The sequence below is a fragment of the Physeter macrocephalus genome, chromosome 18 (assembly GCF_002837175.3).
Source record: "Physeter macrocephalus isolate SW-GA chromosome 18, ASM283717v5, whole genome shotgun sequence".
Classification (NCBI taxonomy): Eukaryota; Metazoa; Chordata; class Mammalia; order Artiodactyla; family Physeteridae; genus Physeter; species Physeter macrocephalus.
In genome coordinates this window covers 8272704-8291062 of record NC_041231.1, presented here as the reverse complement: position 1 = coordinate 8291062, position 18359 = coordinate 8272704, and the positions used below count along the sequence as shown (strand labels likewise).

The 18359-nt window shown below is 50.1% G+C and overlaps 1 protein-coding gene and 1 non-coding gene across 4 annotated transcripts in view; one reads left to right on the top strand and one right to left on the bottom strand.

The window, feature by feature from the left end:
* Window positions 1-2011: 2011 nt before the first annotated feature.
* FGD5 (FYVE, RhoGEF and PH domain containing 5) overlaps window positions 2012-18359 on the bottom strand; it is a 119921-nt gene continuing 103573 nt past the window's right edge. For 2 of the 3 annotated variants that reach the window (XM_024124161.2, XM_028479375.1), the window contains 8 exons: window positions 17332-17411; window positions 14998-15097; window positions 14543-14680; window positions 13413-13542; window positions 12539-12669; window positions 9865-9993; window positions 4381-4535; window positions 2012-3542 (listed from right to left, as the gene is read on the bottom strand). In XM_024124161.2, coding sequence (XP_023979929.2) covers window positions 3506-3542; window positions 4381-4535; window positions 9865-9993; window positions 12539-12669; window positions 13413-13542; window positions 14543-14680; window positions 14998-15097; window positions 17332-17411 — 900 coding nt within the window. In that variant the 3' untranslated portion in view covers window positions 2012-3505. Of the gene's footprint in view, window positions 3543-4380; window positions 4536-9864; window positions 9994-12538; window positions 12670-13412; window positions 13543-14542; window positions 14681-14997; window positions 15111-17331; window positions 17412-18359 lie in introns of those variants that run through there. The other variant, XM_055079870.1, reaches the window with a different exon arrangement.
* LOC112064977 (U6 spliceosomal RNA) lies at window positions 5632-5738 on the top strand. The gene has a single exon (XR_002891766.1). It is a non-coding gene; the product is annotated as a U6 spliceosomal RNA (small nuclear RNA).

The window sequence follows — 18359 nt, the reverse complement described above, 5'->3', positions numbered from 1 at the left end:
TAAGAAGCTACAGGGAGCTGAGCCCCCTCCTTGGGGGCTGTGAATAGGCCAGCGGGAGCTCCCATCACTGGGGGCGGTCACCGGTCAGCCTCTTGGGAACCAGCCCTGGAATCAAGCTGACAATGGACGACAGGTCAGTAACCCAAAGAGCATGGAGCTTGGGGGATACTGTCCAGCCCTGAACCTGCCCTGCTTTCCCACTTCTTGTTGAGCTGATTTCCTAACTGTCTAAACCAGTGTTAGGTTGGTTTCCCTTTACTTGCTATTGGAAACAGACGTCTTAGTGTGGATACATTTGTCCTCTTGACTGACAGTTAATACGTGGAAGCACAGAAGTTTCCCTGCTCACAGCAGCCGCATATCACAGGCTGAATCCGTGAAGGAAAGAATATTCCAGCGTGTGGTTGACTTTGCCCCACAGCAGAAAGAAACTCGGAGGCTTCCCTGGTGGCACGGTGGTTAAGAATCCGCCTGCCACTGCAGGGGACACGGATTCGAGCCCTGGTCTGGGAAGATCCCACGTGCCACGGAACATCTAAGCCCATGCGCCACAACTACTGAGCCTGCACTCTAGAGCCCACGAGCCACAACCACTGAGCCCTCGTGCCACAACTACTGACCCGCGCGCCTAGAGCCCGTGCTCCGCAACAAGAGAAGCCACCCAATGAGAAGCCCACGCACCGCAACGAAGAGTAGCCCCCGTTCACCACAACTAGAGAAAAGCCCACACACAGCAGCAAAGACCCAACGCAGCCAAAAATAAAAATAAATTAATAAATTTAGAAAAAAAAGAAAAAAAAAAAAGAAACGTGGGTTCCATCTGCTCCTACCACTCCCAGCCCAGGTGGCCTCAGTCCCCACGTAGGGCCTCAGTGTTCAGCGATGCCATTTACACTGAATCAAACGAGAGGCTGGACTAGATGGGAAAAGGACTCTGACCTGCTTCTGGGGCTACAGCAGGGCCGTCGGGGTCGGCATACCAGCACACCACCTGGGCATCAGCCCCTCACGCCTCACCTGCCCAGGCTGCATCCAAAGGAGAACGAGTGGTCGGGGAATCTGTCAGCCTCAGCAGAACAACTCAGAGTATATTTCTGACATGTATTAATAGAAGACTTATTAGGACCCAGGAACTCAATCGGTGTCCCGGGACACTACCATGTTCCAGTGTGCTCTGTGTCAGTGACGACGAACAGAGTTCTTCCTGCTTATGAGGACCAGTCCAGACTGGAGAGACACATCCAGTCTCAGGAAAGCTGTGAAACCACCAGAGTGTAAAGTAAGCGCTACCTGCTTTCCAGTGTCACAGCCTTCGGTCCACTTCTACGAACGCCCGGTGTGCGCTGTGTCCCCTGATCTCTTTGGGAAGCTGGAAGGGTCTCCGGGTGACAGGTGAAGGCACCGGGGCTCAGGGCTCCTGGAGTGTGTTCTGGTTTCTAAGCCACAGCACAGCTTCCTCTCTAGAAACACAGCCTCTGCTGGGGATGTGCCCAGGGGCTGCCCTGTGCCTGGAGAGCAGGGGGGCAAAGCAGGTATCGTGGGGCCTTGGGCAGCCACTCCTCCGGCCTCCGCGCCCGAGTCACTCTGGGCTCACCCAGTGGACAGACGGCGACATGAACGTGTAAGACGAGCTGGACGGAGAGAAGGGCAGGGGAGGGACGGTGAGCCAAATCAAGCGGTAGAAATCGGCTGAAATGTGTCCACACGGAACCATGGGGAGGACAGGTGGAAACAAGGCCCAGGTGACCAGGCAGACCCTCGCCCAGTCACACGCGAGCTGTGGAGGACCTCTGTGGCTACTTCCTTTGACAAAACCCAACCAGTATGTTTTAGCTACAACCCAGGTGTTTTTATTAGGGTAACTATGCACTGAGAATAAAAGCCCTATCACATCTTCTTTACACAGTATCAGAAATAGGATGCTATACAGTAAAAGAGGCCTTCCAGATAACTTCCGGACATAATTCTACCCGGAGCTCAGAAACTGACAATGGGCAGTGGTACAGGCAGGTTGGAGAAGCGCCCACTTCCTCGTGCTGAAGTCTTGCTGTGCTTTCTAAAGGCTCAAAGGGTCTAGAAGGCCCATTTCAATATGTCTGATGATGAAAACGCAAGTCCTCAAAAATTAATAAGACGGCCTCGCTAATCACTTAGTTTGAATCATTAATTAAATGTTTAACCAAACATTTTAGAAGAACTGCAAACTAGAAAAAAAAATTCCCCTAAAAATATATAACGTGAATAACTCCCGGAAGACGGTGCTTTTTACAAAATGTTTGTCAGCAAATGCCCTTTTTAGGGGACAGGGCAGCAGGAAGATGGGGACAGGACATCAGAAAATGTGATGATTGTTTTTTATTTCGATGAGAGTAACAAGGAGTCCCCCCCCCCACCACTCTGCTTTATGTAAAAACACGTCCAGCATCGTGAGCAGCGGTCATCAGCGGGGAGGTGACTGAGCCCCAGGCGCCCAGAGAGGATCTTCAAGCCGCTATTTCTGTGCTCCCTCACTGTGTCCAGAGCCACTGGCCAAGACCACGAATTCACCTTCTGATTGCATCTTGTTTTCTCTCCTTTTATCTCTTTCAAGGCTTCAGGAATACAGCAGAAGGATCACCGAGTCGAAAGCAAGAACAGTTCTCACAAGCGTAACGACGTCAGCTGTGCGGGGTAAACTCGGGAAGGCACACAATAAATTAAAGCAGACCCCTGTCTCTTCGGAGGGTCTGCAGTGACCTCCGGGGGCGGGGGCCGGATCTGCCAGCAGCGGAGTTTCCCGCACTACTCTGGTGTTGGGACCGCCGTGGGGAGGACGGAGTATCTCCTTTCGGAAGCCCTGTCGGTCTGCAGATCGAGTGGGCACTTGGAGGAGAGAGTCCTCCCCTTGTGCTCCAGTGCCACGTGGGCCTGCACCCTCCGTGGTAAGGGAGACCCTCCTGGTGCCGCCTCCTTGCGCCACAGCCAGTACTGGTGGCAAATTAGTCCACAGGACTCCATCTACCATTTACTTAAGTAAATCCCTTGGAAACAATAAAACTGGAGGTTGTTGCTCAGTAAGACAATAAAGTGCTTTTGATGAGAGTAGCTGTTATGTGCTGGTCGTTTCTCATTTCCCCTGAGGCACTGACATCAACAACGTGAAAGGTCATCACGTTTACCAGGAGTAAAAATTGTAGAAGCTTGTTTCTACTAAAAAGCTTGCATTTCTAAAATGTACTTCTCTATTGGTTTCCACGTCTTCATGTTACTAGATTTTAACTCACTACTGGAAAAGGAAATAGTTTATGCCTGGGGCGGGGGTGGAAAACACGAAGACAGAAAAGGTCCATAAATATCCCTTAAGGGTTCCGCCTGTGAAGGTGTGAGAGAGGGGTTACAGCAAACAAGGTCAGGCCCCATGCTGAATCGAGATGTGTGTCTGGACGAGTGGAGACACAGATTGGCTTCTGGAAGGGTCCACGCATCAACCTAAAAGTATACTCTGAGTCCACGTGCTCGATAACTGCTATAACACACTCGCATCTTCCATGGCTTCAATCCACCTGCAAAGCAGAAGAGAGGGGACACTTGGTGTTGAGGCTCTGCCTGGAACTCTGGTCATGGAACCCATGCATGATGAGACTACGTTATTATTAGCCTGAAGTCAGCAACCGTGTCCTACTATATTTGTTTCCCTAGCATTTAGCAAAACGCCTAGAGTACAGTGCAAAGGTTGCAGAACCAATGCACACCTGTACAAATGAGTCATAATACAGGCAGACCTCGTTTTACTGCGCTTTGCTTTACTGTGCTCAGAGGTACTACATTTTCTATAAATTGAAGGTTTGTGGAAACCCTATGTCCAGCAAGTCCAGCAGCACCATTTTTCCAACAGTATTTGCTCAGTTTGGGTCTCTGTATCATATTTTGGCAGTTCTCACAATATTCCAAACTTTTCCATTGTTACTGTATTTGTTATGGTGATCTGTGACCAGTGATTTTCGACGTTACTATTACAAAAACATCATGACTTGTGGAAGGCTCGATGGTTAGCAGTTTTTAGCAGTCAAGTTTTTTCAGATTAAGGTATGTACGTTTTTTTTAGACACAATGCCATTGCAGAGGTAGTAGACTACAGTGTGAACGTAACTTTTCATGCACCGGCCAACCAAAAGGTGTGTGACTCGCTTTGCTTCAACATGCGCTTTACTGCGGTGGTCTGCAACCGAACCCGCAATACTGCCGAGGTCTGCCTGTGAATTTAAATCTGCTGTTCTGCTGTGGCCCGAGGGGACCTGAAAGGACAGGATGGATGGAGAAGAACCGAAGCCAAAGCCCAGGGTGACAGCTCGTTCCCTCTGAGAGAGAGGCGAGGAGACGCACGACTAGTTATTTTGGTACCTCTGAGCCGAATTGGTATCCTCTGCTTTGAAGCTATAAAATACGGTTTTCTTGTGGTAAAGGTGAAAAATAGGTCCTACTTCGCTGCTGCCCTCCTCCTTTTCTGGCGCAATGGTGAAACCTAGGAGGGGCATGCTCTCCAAGGCCACTGTGTCCTGCAGAGAGGCAGAGGGAAAAGAGATGTTAAACACGGCAAGATACCCGGTCAGCAGCTTAGCCATCACTGATGCTTCCAACGTAACATGCATGACGAGCCCCTCTGTGTGGGGCATCTCTGACAACGGTGCAATTATCACACACATACTCTTCACTCCCACTTCCCCGCCAGCACCAGTCACGAGGAGGAAAAGAAACTTAACACTTTGGGACAGCATTTAAGGTCCAGGCACTTTCATTGTCACATTACCTTGCTTAATCTTCGTAACAATCATAGAAGGTGTCACCCCTATTCTAAAAAGACACTGAGGCTCAAAGAAGGTAAATAACTCCCCAAGATCACACAGCGAGTAAGGGGCAGAGCCAGCGTCTGGACTCGTGACCACTTTCTAAAACCCCACATTCTTCCCACTGACTCGATTTATCAGCGACTCAGATTTCTAGTGTTACCCTTGTTAACGTATTCTGTACTCATCCCCCAGGCCCTCTTTCACAGCGCTTCAATATGGAGCACTCAGGGTGTTCGTGCTATAGAGCTGCTAACAATTCAGTGAGATGTGCCCAGAGAACACAGATGGATCTTAAAATCACAGTGCTTAGTGGAAGAAGAAAGAGCTTTTTATATATAGATAAAGATATTTTTATACACATATATTTATGTAAAAATACATGTTCATAAAGAATACAGCTTTATACGGGCTTCCCTGGTGGCACAGTGGTTGAGAGTCCGCCTGCCGATGCAGGGGACGCGGGTTCGTGCCCCGGCCCGGGAAGATCCCACATGCCGCGCAGCGGCTGGGCCCGTGAGCCATGGCCGCTGCGGCGCAACCGCTGCGCCCGTGAGCCATGGCCGCTGAGCCTGCGCGTCCGGAGCCTGTGCTCCGCAACGGGAGAGGCCACAACAGTGACAGGCTCGTGTAACGCAAAAAAACCCAAAAACAATTAAAAACAAAAACAAAAAAGAATACAGCTTTATAAAATCACACATAAACAAAGAGATATAATTAGTTAAGCACATTAGAATGATTGTGGGAGGAGGAGGGGGAGTAGGGTTTGTGTCTAAAAGGGAATCAATTTTCAAAGACTGCTACATCAGTGCTCGCTTTGGCAGCACATATACTAAAATTGGAACGATACAGAGAAGGTTAGCATGGCCTCTGAGCCAGGATGACACGCATATTTGTGAAGCGTTCCATATTTTTATTATACAGCAGAAACTAACACACCATCGTAAAGCAATTCTACTCCAATAAAGATGTTTAAAAAAAAAAAGACTGCTAGATCAGAAAAAACTTTTAACAAAATTCAACATCATTCATGATAAAAACTCAGTGCAAACTAGGAATAGAAGGGAACTTCCTTAATCTGACAAAGGGCATCTATAAAATACCTACCAGTAACATCATACTTAAGAGAGAAATAGTGAATGCTTTTCCCTTAAGATTGAGACAAAGCAAGAGGATGCTCACCCTTACCAATTAAATTCAAAATTGTACTGAAACCTCTAAAAAGAACAAAGTTGGAGGACTTACACGACCTGACTTAAGGCTTACTATATAAAGTTATAGTAATAAGACAGACAGTATAGTATTGGCATAAGGTTTGGTAAATATATCAGTAAAACAGAATAGGGAGCCCAGAAATAGACCCACGCTTAGTCATTTAATATTTAATAAAGACACCAAAATAATCCAATAAGGAAGGGAAAGTCTTTTCAACAAACGGTGCTGGAACAACTGGATATCCATACAGGAAAAAATGAGCCTTGACCCCTATCTCACACCATACACAAAAATTAATTTGAGATAGACCTAAATGTAAAAGCTAAAACAGTAAAGTTTTCAAAAGAAAACATGGGGAAAATAACTTTGTGACTTACAGTAGTTGGAAGTTTCTTAGGACATGAAAGCAATAGCCAAAAAAGAAAACATTAATTGACCTCACTAAAGTTATAAACTTCTGTTCACCAAAAGATTGACTGATTCATTCATTCATTTAAAAAAATGAACAGACAAGCCACAGACTGGGAAAGAATATTCACAAAACATTTCTCTGATAAAAGACTGGTAGCCAAGGTACAGAAAGAATTCCTGTAACTCAATAACAAACAACCTACTCTAAAAAATGGGCAAGAGAGCCGAACAGACACTTCTCAAAGAGAAATATATATATAGCCAACAGACACACGAAAAATATCATTAGTCACTAGGGAAATCGAAATTAAAACCACATTAAGATACTACTACACCCTCACCAGAATGGCTAAATTAAAGACTGACAATACCAAGTGCTGACAAACACATGGAACAACCAGAACTCCCAAATTTACCTACACTGTTGCAGGGACTGTTAAATGCTACACCATTCTGGAAAAATGTCTGCTAATTTCTTAAAAGCCAAATATATACCCTTCTATGATCCAGAAATTCCAATCCTAGGTATTCACCCAAGGTGAAATAAAAACCTATTTTCACACAAAAACTTGTATGCAAAAGTTTAAATTGGCTTTATTCATAACCACCTCAAATTGGAAACAACTTAAATGTCCTTCAACTGGTGAATGGACAAACAAACTGGTATATTCACAAAATGGAGTACTACTCAGTCATAAAAGAAATGACCTATGCAACATGAATGAATCTCAAAAACATGCTGAGTGGAACAAGTCACACATGATTCCATCTGTATGAAGATCTAGAAGAGATAACTAATATACGGTAGGAAAAAAATCAAAACAGTGTGTTGCCTCTGGGGATAGGGGTGAGGTGGGGATTTACAGGGGTATTCATTAGTCAAAACTCAACAGATAGTATCCTTAAGATTGGTGTACTTCATTATATATAAATTGTACCTGAAAAGAAAAAAAAAGCAGGAGGGAGACGCAAGAGGGAAGAGATATGGGAACATATGTATATGTATAACTGATTCACTTTGTTGTAAAGCAGAAACTAACACACCATTGTAAAGCAATTATACTCCAATAAAGATGTTAAAAAAAAAAGATACAGAAATATTGAACTCTTAGGGGGAAGTATACTTGAAAAGCATCAAAAAGTAAGATGGATGAGAGATGAATAGATAGATATTTGTTCAAGGAAGTATAATAAAATGTTAATTGTATAATCTAGTTGATGGTTATAAGACAGTTCACTGTAAAATTCCTTCAACATTTCTTTATGTTTGAAATTTTTAAAACATAATAATAAATATATGAAGTAAATAATAAAATATTGGAAAAAATTTAAAAGATTCCTATATATTTCTGATAGTCACCCTCTCCAAGGACTGTTACTGAGAGCAAGTTACATCTGGTTTGGGTTTACCTCAGGGTACATGACGGGGTTCATGGTAGTGTAGACAATGAAAACTGGCTATCTATTTTACCAAATTTTTTTCTTTGATGGAATTTGAAAGCTTGGTCCTGTCACTGGTTTAGGCTTATTGAGAAACTGTACAAGTTCCTCTCTCTGAAGAAGTGGCTTTGGAAGCATACTTAAATCCATCTTTTAAAATCAACACACACTCTCACTTCCGTGACGACTGCTGCTCAGGACCCGGGGCCTCTGGGTTTTCCATTCTCAAACAGGATCCACTCTCTTTGGTGGTTGGTTAATTATCACTAGCCTTTGTTCCTCTGTCTAAGCCAGCATTTCTTCCCCAAGTGTGTTTTCCATGAGATGCTCTGTGAGGAAGGGCCTGCTGTCAGGCCACCTTGGGACTCTCCACATCCTGGGGACCCACAACACGCCATTGTTCATTAGAGACTCAAAAGCACTACTGTGAGGAAGTCCCACAAACTGTCTACTCGGGGTTCTCTCAGAACCCACTTCTCAGAGGGCCCCCGCGAGTGTCCTGTGGAATGCCTACTTAGGAAGATGCCGCTCTGGGTTGCAGCACATTTCAGTTTGTTCCAGAAAGATGCACATTCTCCTCAGCACGGAGAGCCCCATCTGTGGACCCGTAAGCGAAAGGCCCCCTCAGGGAGGGCTTGCCTCACATAGTGCCCGAGTCACTCAGGCCCACAGCGGGTCCCCTCTGTGTGTCTGTGTCCCTCCTGGCCTCTGGGATCCCTGAGGATGGGGCTGACTGCAGCCGGCGCAGCTGCAGGCCCCTCACGAGGGAAGCTTTATGCCCAGAAGAAGGCAGTGCCTTCTGCCCGGATGCCAGCATCTGCGGTTAGGGGAGAAGGGTCAGCCCTGTGCTGATGGGCACATCCTTGTGGGTAAAGCACCTACCCTGTGCAGCTGGGTAGAATGCATTTAAGTCCCATTTTCAAAGCGGATTTCGCCTGTGGAAACCATCAGATGGTGGGGCCTGGACAAGGAAATCTTTCACATTATCCCACAGGTTAAGCCTGGGCCAGGACCAGAGCGCCCCCTGCTGTACAGCCAAGCTCACACCTATCTACTCCAGAAGCAGGCTTGACCAAGGCCCTCTCTCCGATATTTTAGTAGACGTAAATGTAAGACGTTCTATTTTATATATATATAATATATATATAATATATATAATATATATAATATATATATAATATATATAATATATATAATATATATATATAATATATATATATATTTATGTATATATATAAACTTGAGTTTTACTTAGCAGAAGAGTTACCACGAGGCAGTATAGTTCCCTGACAAATACACAGACAAAAAGTAAAGAAGCGGGACTTCCCTGGTGGTCCAGGGGTTAAGAATCCGCCTTCCAATGCAGGGGACGCGGGTTCGATCCCTGGTTGGGGAACTAAGATTCCCACATGCCATGGGGCAACTAAGCCCGCGCACCACAACTACTGAGCCCGTGCGCCTCAACTACAGAGCCCAAGCGCTCTGGAGCCCACGCGCCACAACTAGAGAGAAGCCCATGTGCTGCAATGAAGATTCTGCATGCCACAACTAAGACCCGAGGCAACCATAAATAAATAAGTAAGTAAGTATGGTAGCTTCCTCTAAGGTGCTGAATTTTGTCTCAAACAACTGAAGTGGAGAACAGAAAGGAGCTCTCTTTTAGGGAGTGCCAGCTTGTCCTAGATGCTGGGGCTGTGATATCCAAATGCTATGCTGCCCAGGCCTGCCTGCTGTACCGCCTCAGCCCCACAAAGAAACGGTAAATTACTCAGACTGGAAATGGACGCATGGCTGCATATCCACATGGCGTCCCTCAGTAAACACCTGACCGACGTGAGAAATGGCGTGGGAACCAGATGCAGGGCTCACACTGCCCTCTGGTGAGGTGCCGTGCACACCCCACACAGACAGTCCGAGGCACGAGCTTAACCCACGGGCCCTCACAGGAGAGGAGAGAAAGCAGGAACCACACTACCTCGCTGGCCATGTAGGTGTAGAGCACTTTGCCTTTGATGACAAACCAGAGCTTCTTCCAGTGCCTCTTCCCTTTCTTACAACGGCTGAGGTAGCCGCTGATGGCGGAGCCCTCTCCGGAGGCGGCCACCTGGCAGAGGGAAGCAGGGCGGTCAGGGCACCAGGTAGTAGACACGGTTTACACAGAGCCAAAATGACACTGCCAACCCACTGGCAGGGTGTTTATACTGCTTTGGAATCTGAGACTTGGATGATCTCGGGATCCATCCAGCACTTCAAAGGCAGCAAAACTGTACCATGTCTGAGAGACAGGATTTACTGACAGGATTTGCGGACCCTAGACACAGGAATCAAAAACTACCTGCAGGAGTGCTGCCCCCTGGTGGAGACTCAGATTCCTGGTTCCCTGCCCTCAACCCCCAAGCCCCCAAATTACAAAACTGCAGATATTTGGGGGAAAGTTTCTTCCTTCTAAAATTGATTCTTATACTTTTCAGCTTATTTCTTTCTTATATTTAAGAGGGGATCCCTGTTGTACTGTTTACCTGAAAGGTTTTATGATCTCCTGCCTAATGAGTTTGGTAACTCCTCTTAGTAGCAGTGGTTGTGGTCTGTTGAACAGGCTTCATATGGGGGCTAAGAACACAGGCTTGGAGTAGGACCAATCTAGGGCTCCAGCAAAGGCTCTACCAGCTACTAGAAGGGTAATGTCAGGCCACTTACTTCCTCTAAGTCTCAGTGTCCTTACTAGTAAAACTGGAATTAAGTGACATAAGACGGGGGTACCTGTCAGGTACAGTGCCTGACCCACAGTAAGTCCTCCATAAATATTCACCTTACTATGAGAGCAATAAAGCCAGGTTTTGAAATAATTTCATCTGACTTTCTCATTTTACAGGTGGGGAAACTGAGGCCCAGAGGAATGGAGGGATCTACCAAAGGTCAAATCCTGACTTCGTAGAAGAGAGGGTAAGAACTCAGATCTCTCAGCAAATGTTCTGAAGGTCAGCTAACTTCAGCGTAGGGAGAGGAAGCTACAACCAGCCGGGTGTTTTGAGAAGTACCAGGAAAGGAACCTGCCCCTCTCCGGGTCCCAGGACTCCTAACACCAGACTCGACTTCTCTCCCCACACTTGACCTGCTGGAGCAGCTCCCAGAGTGAGAAAGGCAGAACGGACAGAACACGTCAGGGAAACCGACTCTGCGACCTCCCTCCCTGACAGATGCTCCAGGGGCAGCATTCCTGCAGACCTTCCCATGGGAAGCAGATCTCACTGCTGAGGTGGAGCTCCCGGGGGAAGAGGAGAGGGCGGAGGGAGACGGGCGCCCATTTCTTCGGGGGCTGCTGCAGAGCCCACGGTGTAGTCTTCCCTGAATAACAAAAAGGTGGTCACTTTGGGCAAAAACTGCCAACCTGGCTGGGGCAGATCCACACAGCACCAGGATCATAGCGCCCTGATGCCCAAAGGGTGAGAACGGTTCTCGAACTCTGCACCCACAGAACACTCAGGTTCCATGAGCTCAGCTCATGCAGACACCACAGTGTGAGTGAGAGGGTGATCTTTTCTCAATTAGTGGAAAGGGACTAGTTAAATAAATGATGAGACAGCCACACGATGCAAGAAGTGTGAGATTTATGTGTATGAACTACTGTGAAATAATAATATTGAAGATAAATTAACCGGAAGAAATGTACAGAGGACCCAGTATATCATCTTTCGGGTAAAAAAAAAGGATCTATGATCGTCTATCTTTATTATGTATATGCACAAAATTTTCTGGAAGGGTCCATAAGAAACCTGATGGTGGTTACCTTTGAGGGGTGGGACTGAAGGAGTCTGGGGAGGGAGAGAAACTCACTTTTTACCATATAGTCTTCTGTGTTGTAAAAAATTTTTTATCACATATGTGTTATTTACAAGATTTTCAAAATGCAAAAGGAATTAAGTTAAGGGACGGAACTGTACTCGTTTAACATTTGCATCCCTAACACTTTTTTAAGCCCTTACCACCTGCTACTCAATAATGAATATTAATGAAAAAACTTGGAAATAGCTGATCACTCTTCTTTTGACAGCATGTATATTCATGGCACACATTTGTTTGTGGTTGTGATTAGAATACAGACATGTAATCTGGTCCTGTCTCCAGAATGGAATTGAGTTTAGCTAATTCTGAGGTTTCCTGCAAAGAGCCCCACGACCTTTAGGAGGCTCACCACCTGAGCCCGTATGGGACCCCCAGGATGAGAGAATGGTGCAAAGCTCGGGGGCAGGGGGCAGGGTCAGGGAAGGGCTGGCGTGGGAGACCCGAGCCAGGATGAACGGCTTGAGACCCAAGTGCCCGGGCGATCTGTGCAGTAACCGAGGACTAGGTCTCGGCTGGGGGGACAGGTGCAGAGAAGGATGGGAGAGAGGTCTCCTAGCACCACCTACAACCACTTGGGCTCCTGCCCTCTGCCACCAACAGGTGTCTTCTCGGTCACCCAGGAGACGGGCCTGTGCCTCAGGGCTGCCTTTGTTAGCGTGAGTCAGGACGCCTCCCATCAGGGATCCTCTTTGTCCTGAAGAGGCTGGTCCAGCTTGGGCGGGGGGATGTCTGTCCCCGTCCACTGAGAACGACCGACAAACTTCTCGATCCCCGGCCTCCCACGCAGGTAGCCCCACCTGCCTTACCTCGGTCAGTGCCGAAGGGACTTTCTTCTGCTTCTTGAAGGCTGAGGGGTTGATGCTCTGGAAGACGGACGAGAAGGCGCTACTCGAGAAGCGGGTGGAGGACAGGGGGAAGCTCATGCTCACGGGCCGCCCTGCAGCAAGACAAGCGCCGGAAGGGAGGTGAGCGTCCACGCGGATGGGCACGGAAGCCACGTGTCTGTAAAATCTGAGCTCCCGTCCCTCCCGAGATGGGACCCAGCCTCACTGGGGAGGTTCAGTGTGACCAGAAAGACGGGCACAGCCCCCTCTGCTAACACAAAGGCGGGGCTGGGGGCAGGCCTTCCCTGAGTGCTGGCTAGCCCCTCTTCTCCGAGTCTCCAAGAGGCTGGGCTGTCCTCTCCGATGGCCTCAGGTGGCCCCGGGGGGTCGGGGAGAGGGAGTTTGGTTTTAGGCCCAGGATCCACCTGCTTTCCTTCCAGCTGACCCTGCTCTGCTGAAGCCTGTCCCCTGCGCACGGGTTCTCACGGGCCAGCTCAGCTGCCTTGGGCTCCTTTACTGGAGGACCCTCAGCCCCTCCGCGACCATGACGCCTCTGCTCTCCATCTCGTCATCCTTATTGCAAAAAGGCCCCACGGAACACAGGCCTGCAGAGAGGGCCGCTACGCAGAGCAGACGTGAGCGCTGGCCAACCGTCCTCGCCACAGACGTGTGGACCCAGCGTTTCCCAAACTCAGCTGTCTGTGGAACCCTTCCTCTGGGTGCACCTATGCACTTTCTACAGAACCACGTTTGGGGAAATGGTTTCCTCCTTGAGGGCTGCTTTTGTGCAGAGCCTCCCCAGGAAGGTGGTTGGGAGAAGCCACGTGGGGAAGAAAGGGAGGGTGGTCCCCGGTACCTCTCATCAGGCCTGGGATGTCCCCGCCCCTCTTCTTCAGCTCCCCGTAGCAGCCGTCACACACCTTGGCCATGCGGTCCTTGAGGTACTTCAGAGGGTACTTGTTCCTTGAGCAGTTCCGGCAGACGATCTGGTGGGGGGATGCGTGTCAGAGGGTCTCACCCTCCCAGCACGTGCACAGCGACGTGTCCGCGCCCCCTGCCCGCCCGCTCCCACCTCCTCCAGGGCGCCGTGCTCTGAGCACAGTAATTATGTTTCTGTGCAGGTGCCTATCTGTTTTTCTTTTCTAAAAATTGAGATATAAGCGATACATAACATTATTTTAGTTTCAGGTGTACGATGTAATGATTCAATATACATGTATACAGTGGGCCCTCCATGTCTGTGGGTTCCACATCCACGGATTCAACCAACATTCCAGAAAGTTTCAAAAGCAAAATGTGAATTTGCCGTGCGCTGGCCACTGTTTACACGGAATTCATGCTGTATTTATAACTATTCATATTGTATTAAGCATGATAAGCGATCTGGAGATGATTTAAAGTATACGGGAGGATGTGTGTAGGTTATATGCAACTACTACACCATTTTAGAAAAGGGGCTTGAGCATTCTCGGATTTTGGTAGCCACAGGGATCCTAGGATCCTAGAACCAATCCCCTGTGGATATCAAGGGAGACTGTATGATGAAATGATCACCACAATGTCCAGTTAGCACCCATCTACCACATACAGTTACAATTTTCTTTTCTTGCCATGAGAACTTTTAAGATCTACTCTCTTAGCAACTTTCAAATCTACACTACACTTTTGCTAACTATCATCACCATGCTGTAAGCTGATCTGTTTTTCTGATGAGCCCGTGCCCTTAACCGTGACAGGATGCTTTTCGTCCCAGGATAACCACCACATCCGCTATGACTTCCTTTTGCGAGCCTGCTGGTGTAGTGGGATGGGCCTGGGCTCGGGAGTCCTGGTGCAAGGGTATCAGTAAAAGGGGAATTAACGTCACAGGGCTGGCGTGAACATGCCCCACTCTGGGCCCGACACGCAGCAGCTGTTGGACGCCCCCCAACTCCCGGTCCCCACCCGCCACCGCCACCACGCCCACAGCCCCCGACGGGGACTCACCTTGCCGCAGGCGTGGCAGTGGTGGCGCCTCAGGGTGAGGGAGAAGTCACAGCCGCAGTTCATACACATCATCACGTGTGTGACGGGCACTAGGGTCGGAGGCCTCTCCCCCAGGCTGACCCCCAGCCTCTCCCGTATCTGGAGCAGCGGAATGGGGCAAGCAGTGGGGTCAGGAGACCAACTGGATGGGCGCCCCCCCTACCCCGTACGGGGTGTGTACGTGTGTGGGTGGGGTGGACTCCACTTCTACAGGCTCCCCTGCAACCCCCAGGGAGCTGACCTCGGTTACAAATAGAGCCGTAGGTGCCAGGCTCTGGGCTGCACAGTGATCACCCTGAGCCGGGCGCGGGGAGGACCCAGGGCCCCGATGGAAGGAGATGCGAGGCCTCGTGGGTGTGCAGGGGCCCCAGGGAAAGCCAGGTCTGTGAGACGGGTGCCCCAGAAGCCCCGCTCACCTCCACGCTATGCTGGAAGGCAGCCAGAGCCTGGGCCTTGTAGTCCTCAGGGAGGGCTCTGCTCAGACAGCTGTGCCACTCGTCCCTCTCTGCACAGGAGCTGTGGGCAGGAGCTGCAGTGAGCGAGGGGTGCACAAGGGCTCTGCCTTCCGCCCTCTGGGGGCGGACCACGTCCTGGTGGCCCCCGCCCCTCCCCCACGCCACAGCCTCTCTCCCCCATGCCTGAAACCTCACTGGCCAGCCTGGCCACCCGCCAGACGGGCCAAGGCTTGCACCGCGGCACCTCTGCTTCCGAGCAGGCGGCCCCAAACGTTACTTCTCTTCGGGCTCTGCCTGTAAGGGAACATCCAACACTGCTGCTCTAACTCCCAGGGCTGTCGTAGGGACCAAATGACACGTGTGGTGTGGAGGACTCTGTCGGAGGACACAGCACCGTGAAAAAGCAAGGGGTCCCACACTTTAGAGGGGCAGGCTGGCAGGGGGCTGAGGGCCGGGTACCACTGGGAGGGTGGGTGGATAAATGCTGGCAGCGGTCACCGTCCCACTCTCTCCATCTTCCTCCTCAGTTTCCCACGCAACTTCCCACTCACTCATCCTAAATGCAGACTTCCCTTCCCCGCTCCGAGCCCGGCAGGGTCTCCTGAGTGGTGAGAGCCACACCTGGCCTGAGCTGCCCCAGAGCAGCTTCAGGGTGGAAATTCTCACAGAGGCCCCTAGATGTCATTCCCACCCCGTACTAAGTGTGTGGACTCAAATCAGAAGAAGGGACCAGTTCGGCCTGGGAGGGAGGGTGGTGGGCAGCCAGATGCCACGTCCCTAAAAGGAGATGCATGAGTCCCCTGGAAGCTTCAGCATGAAGTATCTGGGGCTAGGAGGAAGGTGACCGGCCTGACAGTGACAGTGGCTCCTTGAGGCCACTGGCCAAAGGGCAGTGCCTCTGCCTCGGAGAGACGGGCAGCCCCACCTGAAGGGCTGAGCGTGGCCCGTCACTACCCTCACTTCACGGTTGGGCAAAAGGAAACCATACCCTGGGCCTCCTCATGCCCCTGATTTTACCTAGAGACAAGGAGAGGAAGGCCATGGAAACCCACCCAGGCATCACCTCCTCCAGGAAGCCTTCCCTCACTTCCCCAGACGGAGGGGTCACTCCTTAGAATTTCCAAGGCTACTTCTACCCCCTCAGGCAGTAGATAGTAGTGCAGAAGTGTTCTGGCTCACACGGTCCTGCGTTTGAACACCAGTTCTGCCTCACATGGATGTGGAACCCCTCTCTAGGCCTCAACTCCCTGCACATGGGAGGAGCTGCAGGCCCCACCTCCAAGGGTGGTGCTGAGGATCCGAGGAGGCGCCTGACACCTGGCAGGTGCCCAGTGCATGTCACCTTTGTCATCACTACTATTACAGCAGTTATGCTCTGCTAGGTCATAACTTTCCAACCTGTAAAGTGCGCTCTTCTGAGCAAACCAAGGCTTAGACAGTTTGTATCCTCAGCACAGGACTGGGCACCGAGGACGGGAAAGCGCATCTATGAGAGAGCGTGTGCGTCAGGCCGGAAGTCCCATCCCACACCCAGAACCACGCCCACAAAGGGACCTGCTGCCGCCCGGGTCACATGCTGGCTGCGAGGGAAGACAGCCTAACCTGGGGAACTCTGTACCCCTGCTGTGCCCAGAGAGGCCCCTGGGCAGGAGCCCCCGCTCCCTGGTTTCTGAGCCCCACCCTCCGCACCCCGGCTTGACCTTGCCTTGCCCTGAAAGAGGGAGGGGGGAGCCCTTTCTCTGCCAGAAGCCAGCGAGGAGGGGTCCCCGGGGCAGAGCTCGAGGGCCTAAAGAAAACAGCCATCTCTGACAGAAAGGCCTTTTACCCCCAAACAGGAAAAGTAAAATGCTGAACGCTCACTCCTTATTTTTCTCTCGCTCTCCAGACCTGGAAGCCTAAACGCAGACCATTTTGAGAACTAAGGTGCACTTGGCACTTTTCACTGGCTGTAACTTTTCTTACTGCTGCAAAGACCCAATAATCCTTAGGGTTTTACAACGATGAGATTTTTTTATGTTTAAGCAACGGGCTCTGGAAACCCCTGAGACTCTACGTAAAGTTTTATGCGTATGCTCATTTATTTTCTGGGGAGAGAAGCCATAGTTTTACCAGATTCTCCAAGAGGTCTGTGTTCCACAAAAAGGACAAGAAATAATGAAAAGACAAAAGTCCTTTACTCAAAAGGACACCGAAATAAAAATGACAACACTTCCAGCATCTGTTATTCCAAATGTTGCCACCAGCAAAGTCCTGCCCCGTCTGCCCCAGACCCTCCCTCCTCTCCCCTCCTCCTACCTTGCAGACAGGGTCAGGCAGGACTCGGAAGTCTCGATCTTCAGGGCATAGGGCACTTTCTCCATCACAGGGCGGCTGACCTGGAAACCAAGAGCGGCCCCTCAGGATGGGGGCGGGAGGGGTCCTGCCACTGCCCCCCACTCTGAGCCCGAGTTTCCTCATTGTAAAGGGCAAACCTTTCTTACGTGGAAGATGGTGTGTGTGCGTGTGCGTGTGCGCGTGCGTGCGCGCGCGCACGCGTGCGGTGAGGGCTCGGCTGCCGACTCCAACTCTGTGGCCACCAGCCCACAGCCAGGAAGGCTACGAGCATCCCTCTTCGAACCCATCGTTCTGGACAAGGACCTGTCCAGTGGCCACCCTCCCTCACGGCCTCTGTCACGGACTGCTGAGCAGAAGCTTTGGTTCAGAAAGGGAAGCTGCCTCCCAGCTGAACGAGGTGCCTCCCTTGCCCTTCTCCAGGTTAGGAGCCTCAGGAGCGGGAAAGCCCCTGCAGGGCCCCTACAGCTCTTCCTCCCTGCCGTCCCTCCGCCCTCCCAAGTGACAGCCCGCACCCAGTTCCCCCACTTGAGTGCTCCCCTCTCTGACCCCGTCCCCACGCTGGGCTGGAATCAGCTTCCGAAAACTTCCTGCTCATTGAGAATCCCCATCAGCTCCCAACCAGCCCTGTACTCGGGACCCAAGTTACAGCAAGTGAGGTCACAGCTGTGTTGCCTTCCCTTCTCTCCAAGCTCACCCATGAGAATGTCCAGCTGGGCTGGCATCTCTCTCACATTTAAGAACTATCTGCCACTCGAATAGGTATTTGCACTCCCATGTACATTATTCACAGCAGCCAAAAGGTGTAGGCAACCCAAGTGTCCATGGATGGATGATGGGTACACAAAGTGTGGTCTACACATACGATGGAGTATTATTCAGCCTTAAAAAGGAAGGAGATGCTGACACTTGCTACCACATGGATGAGCCTTGAGGACGTTGTGCTCGGTGAAGTAAGCCAGTCACAAGAGGACGGATATCGCCTATGATTC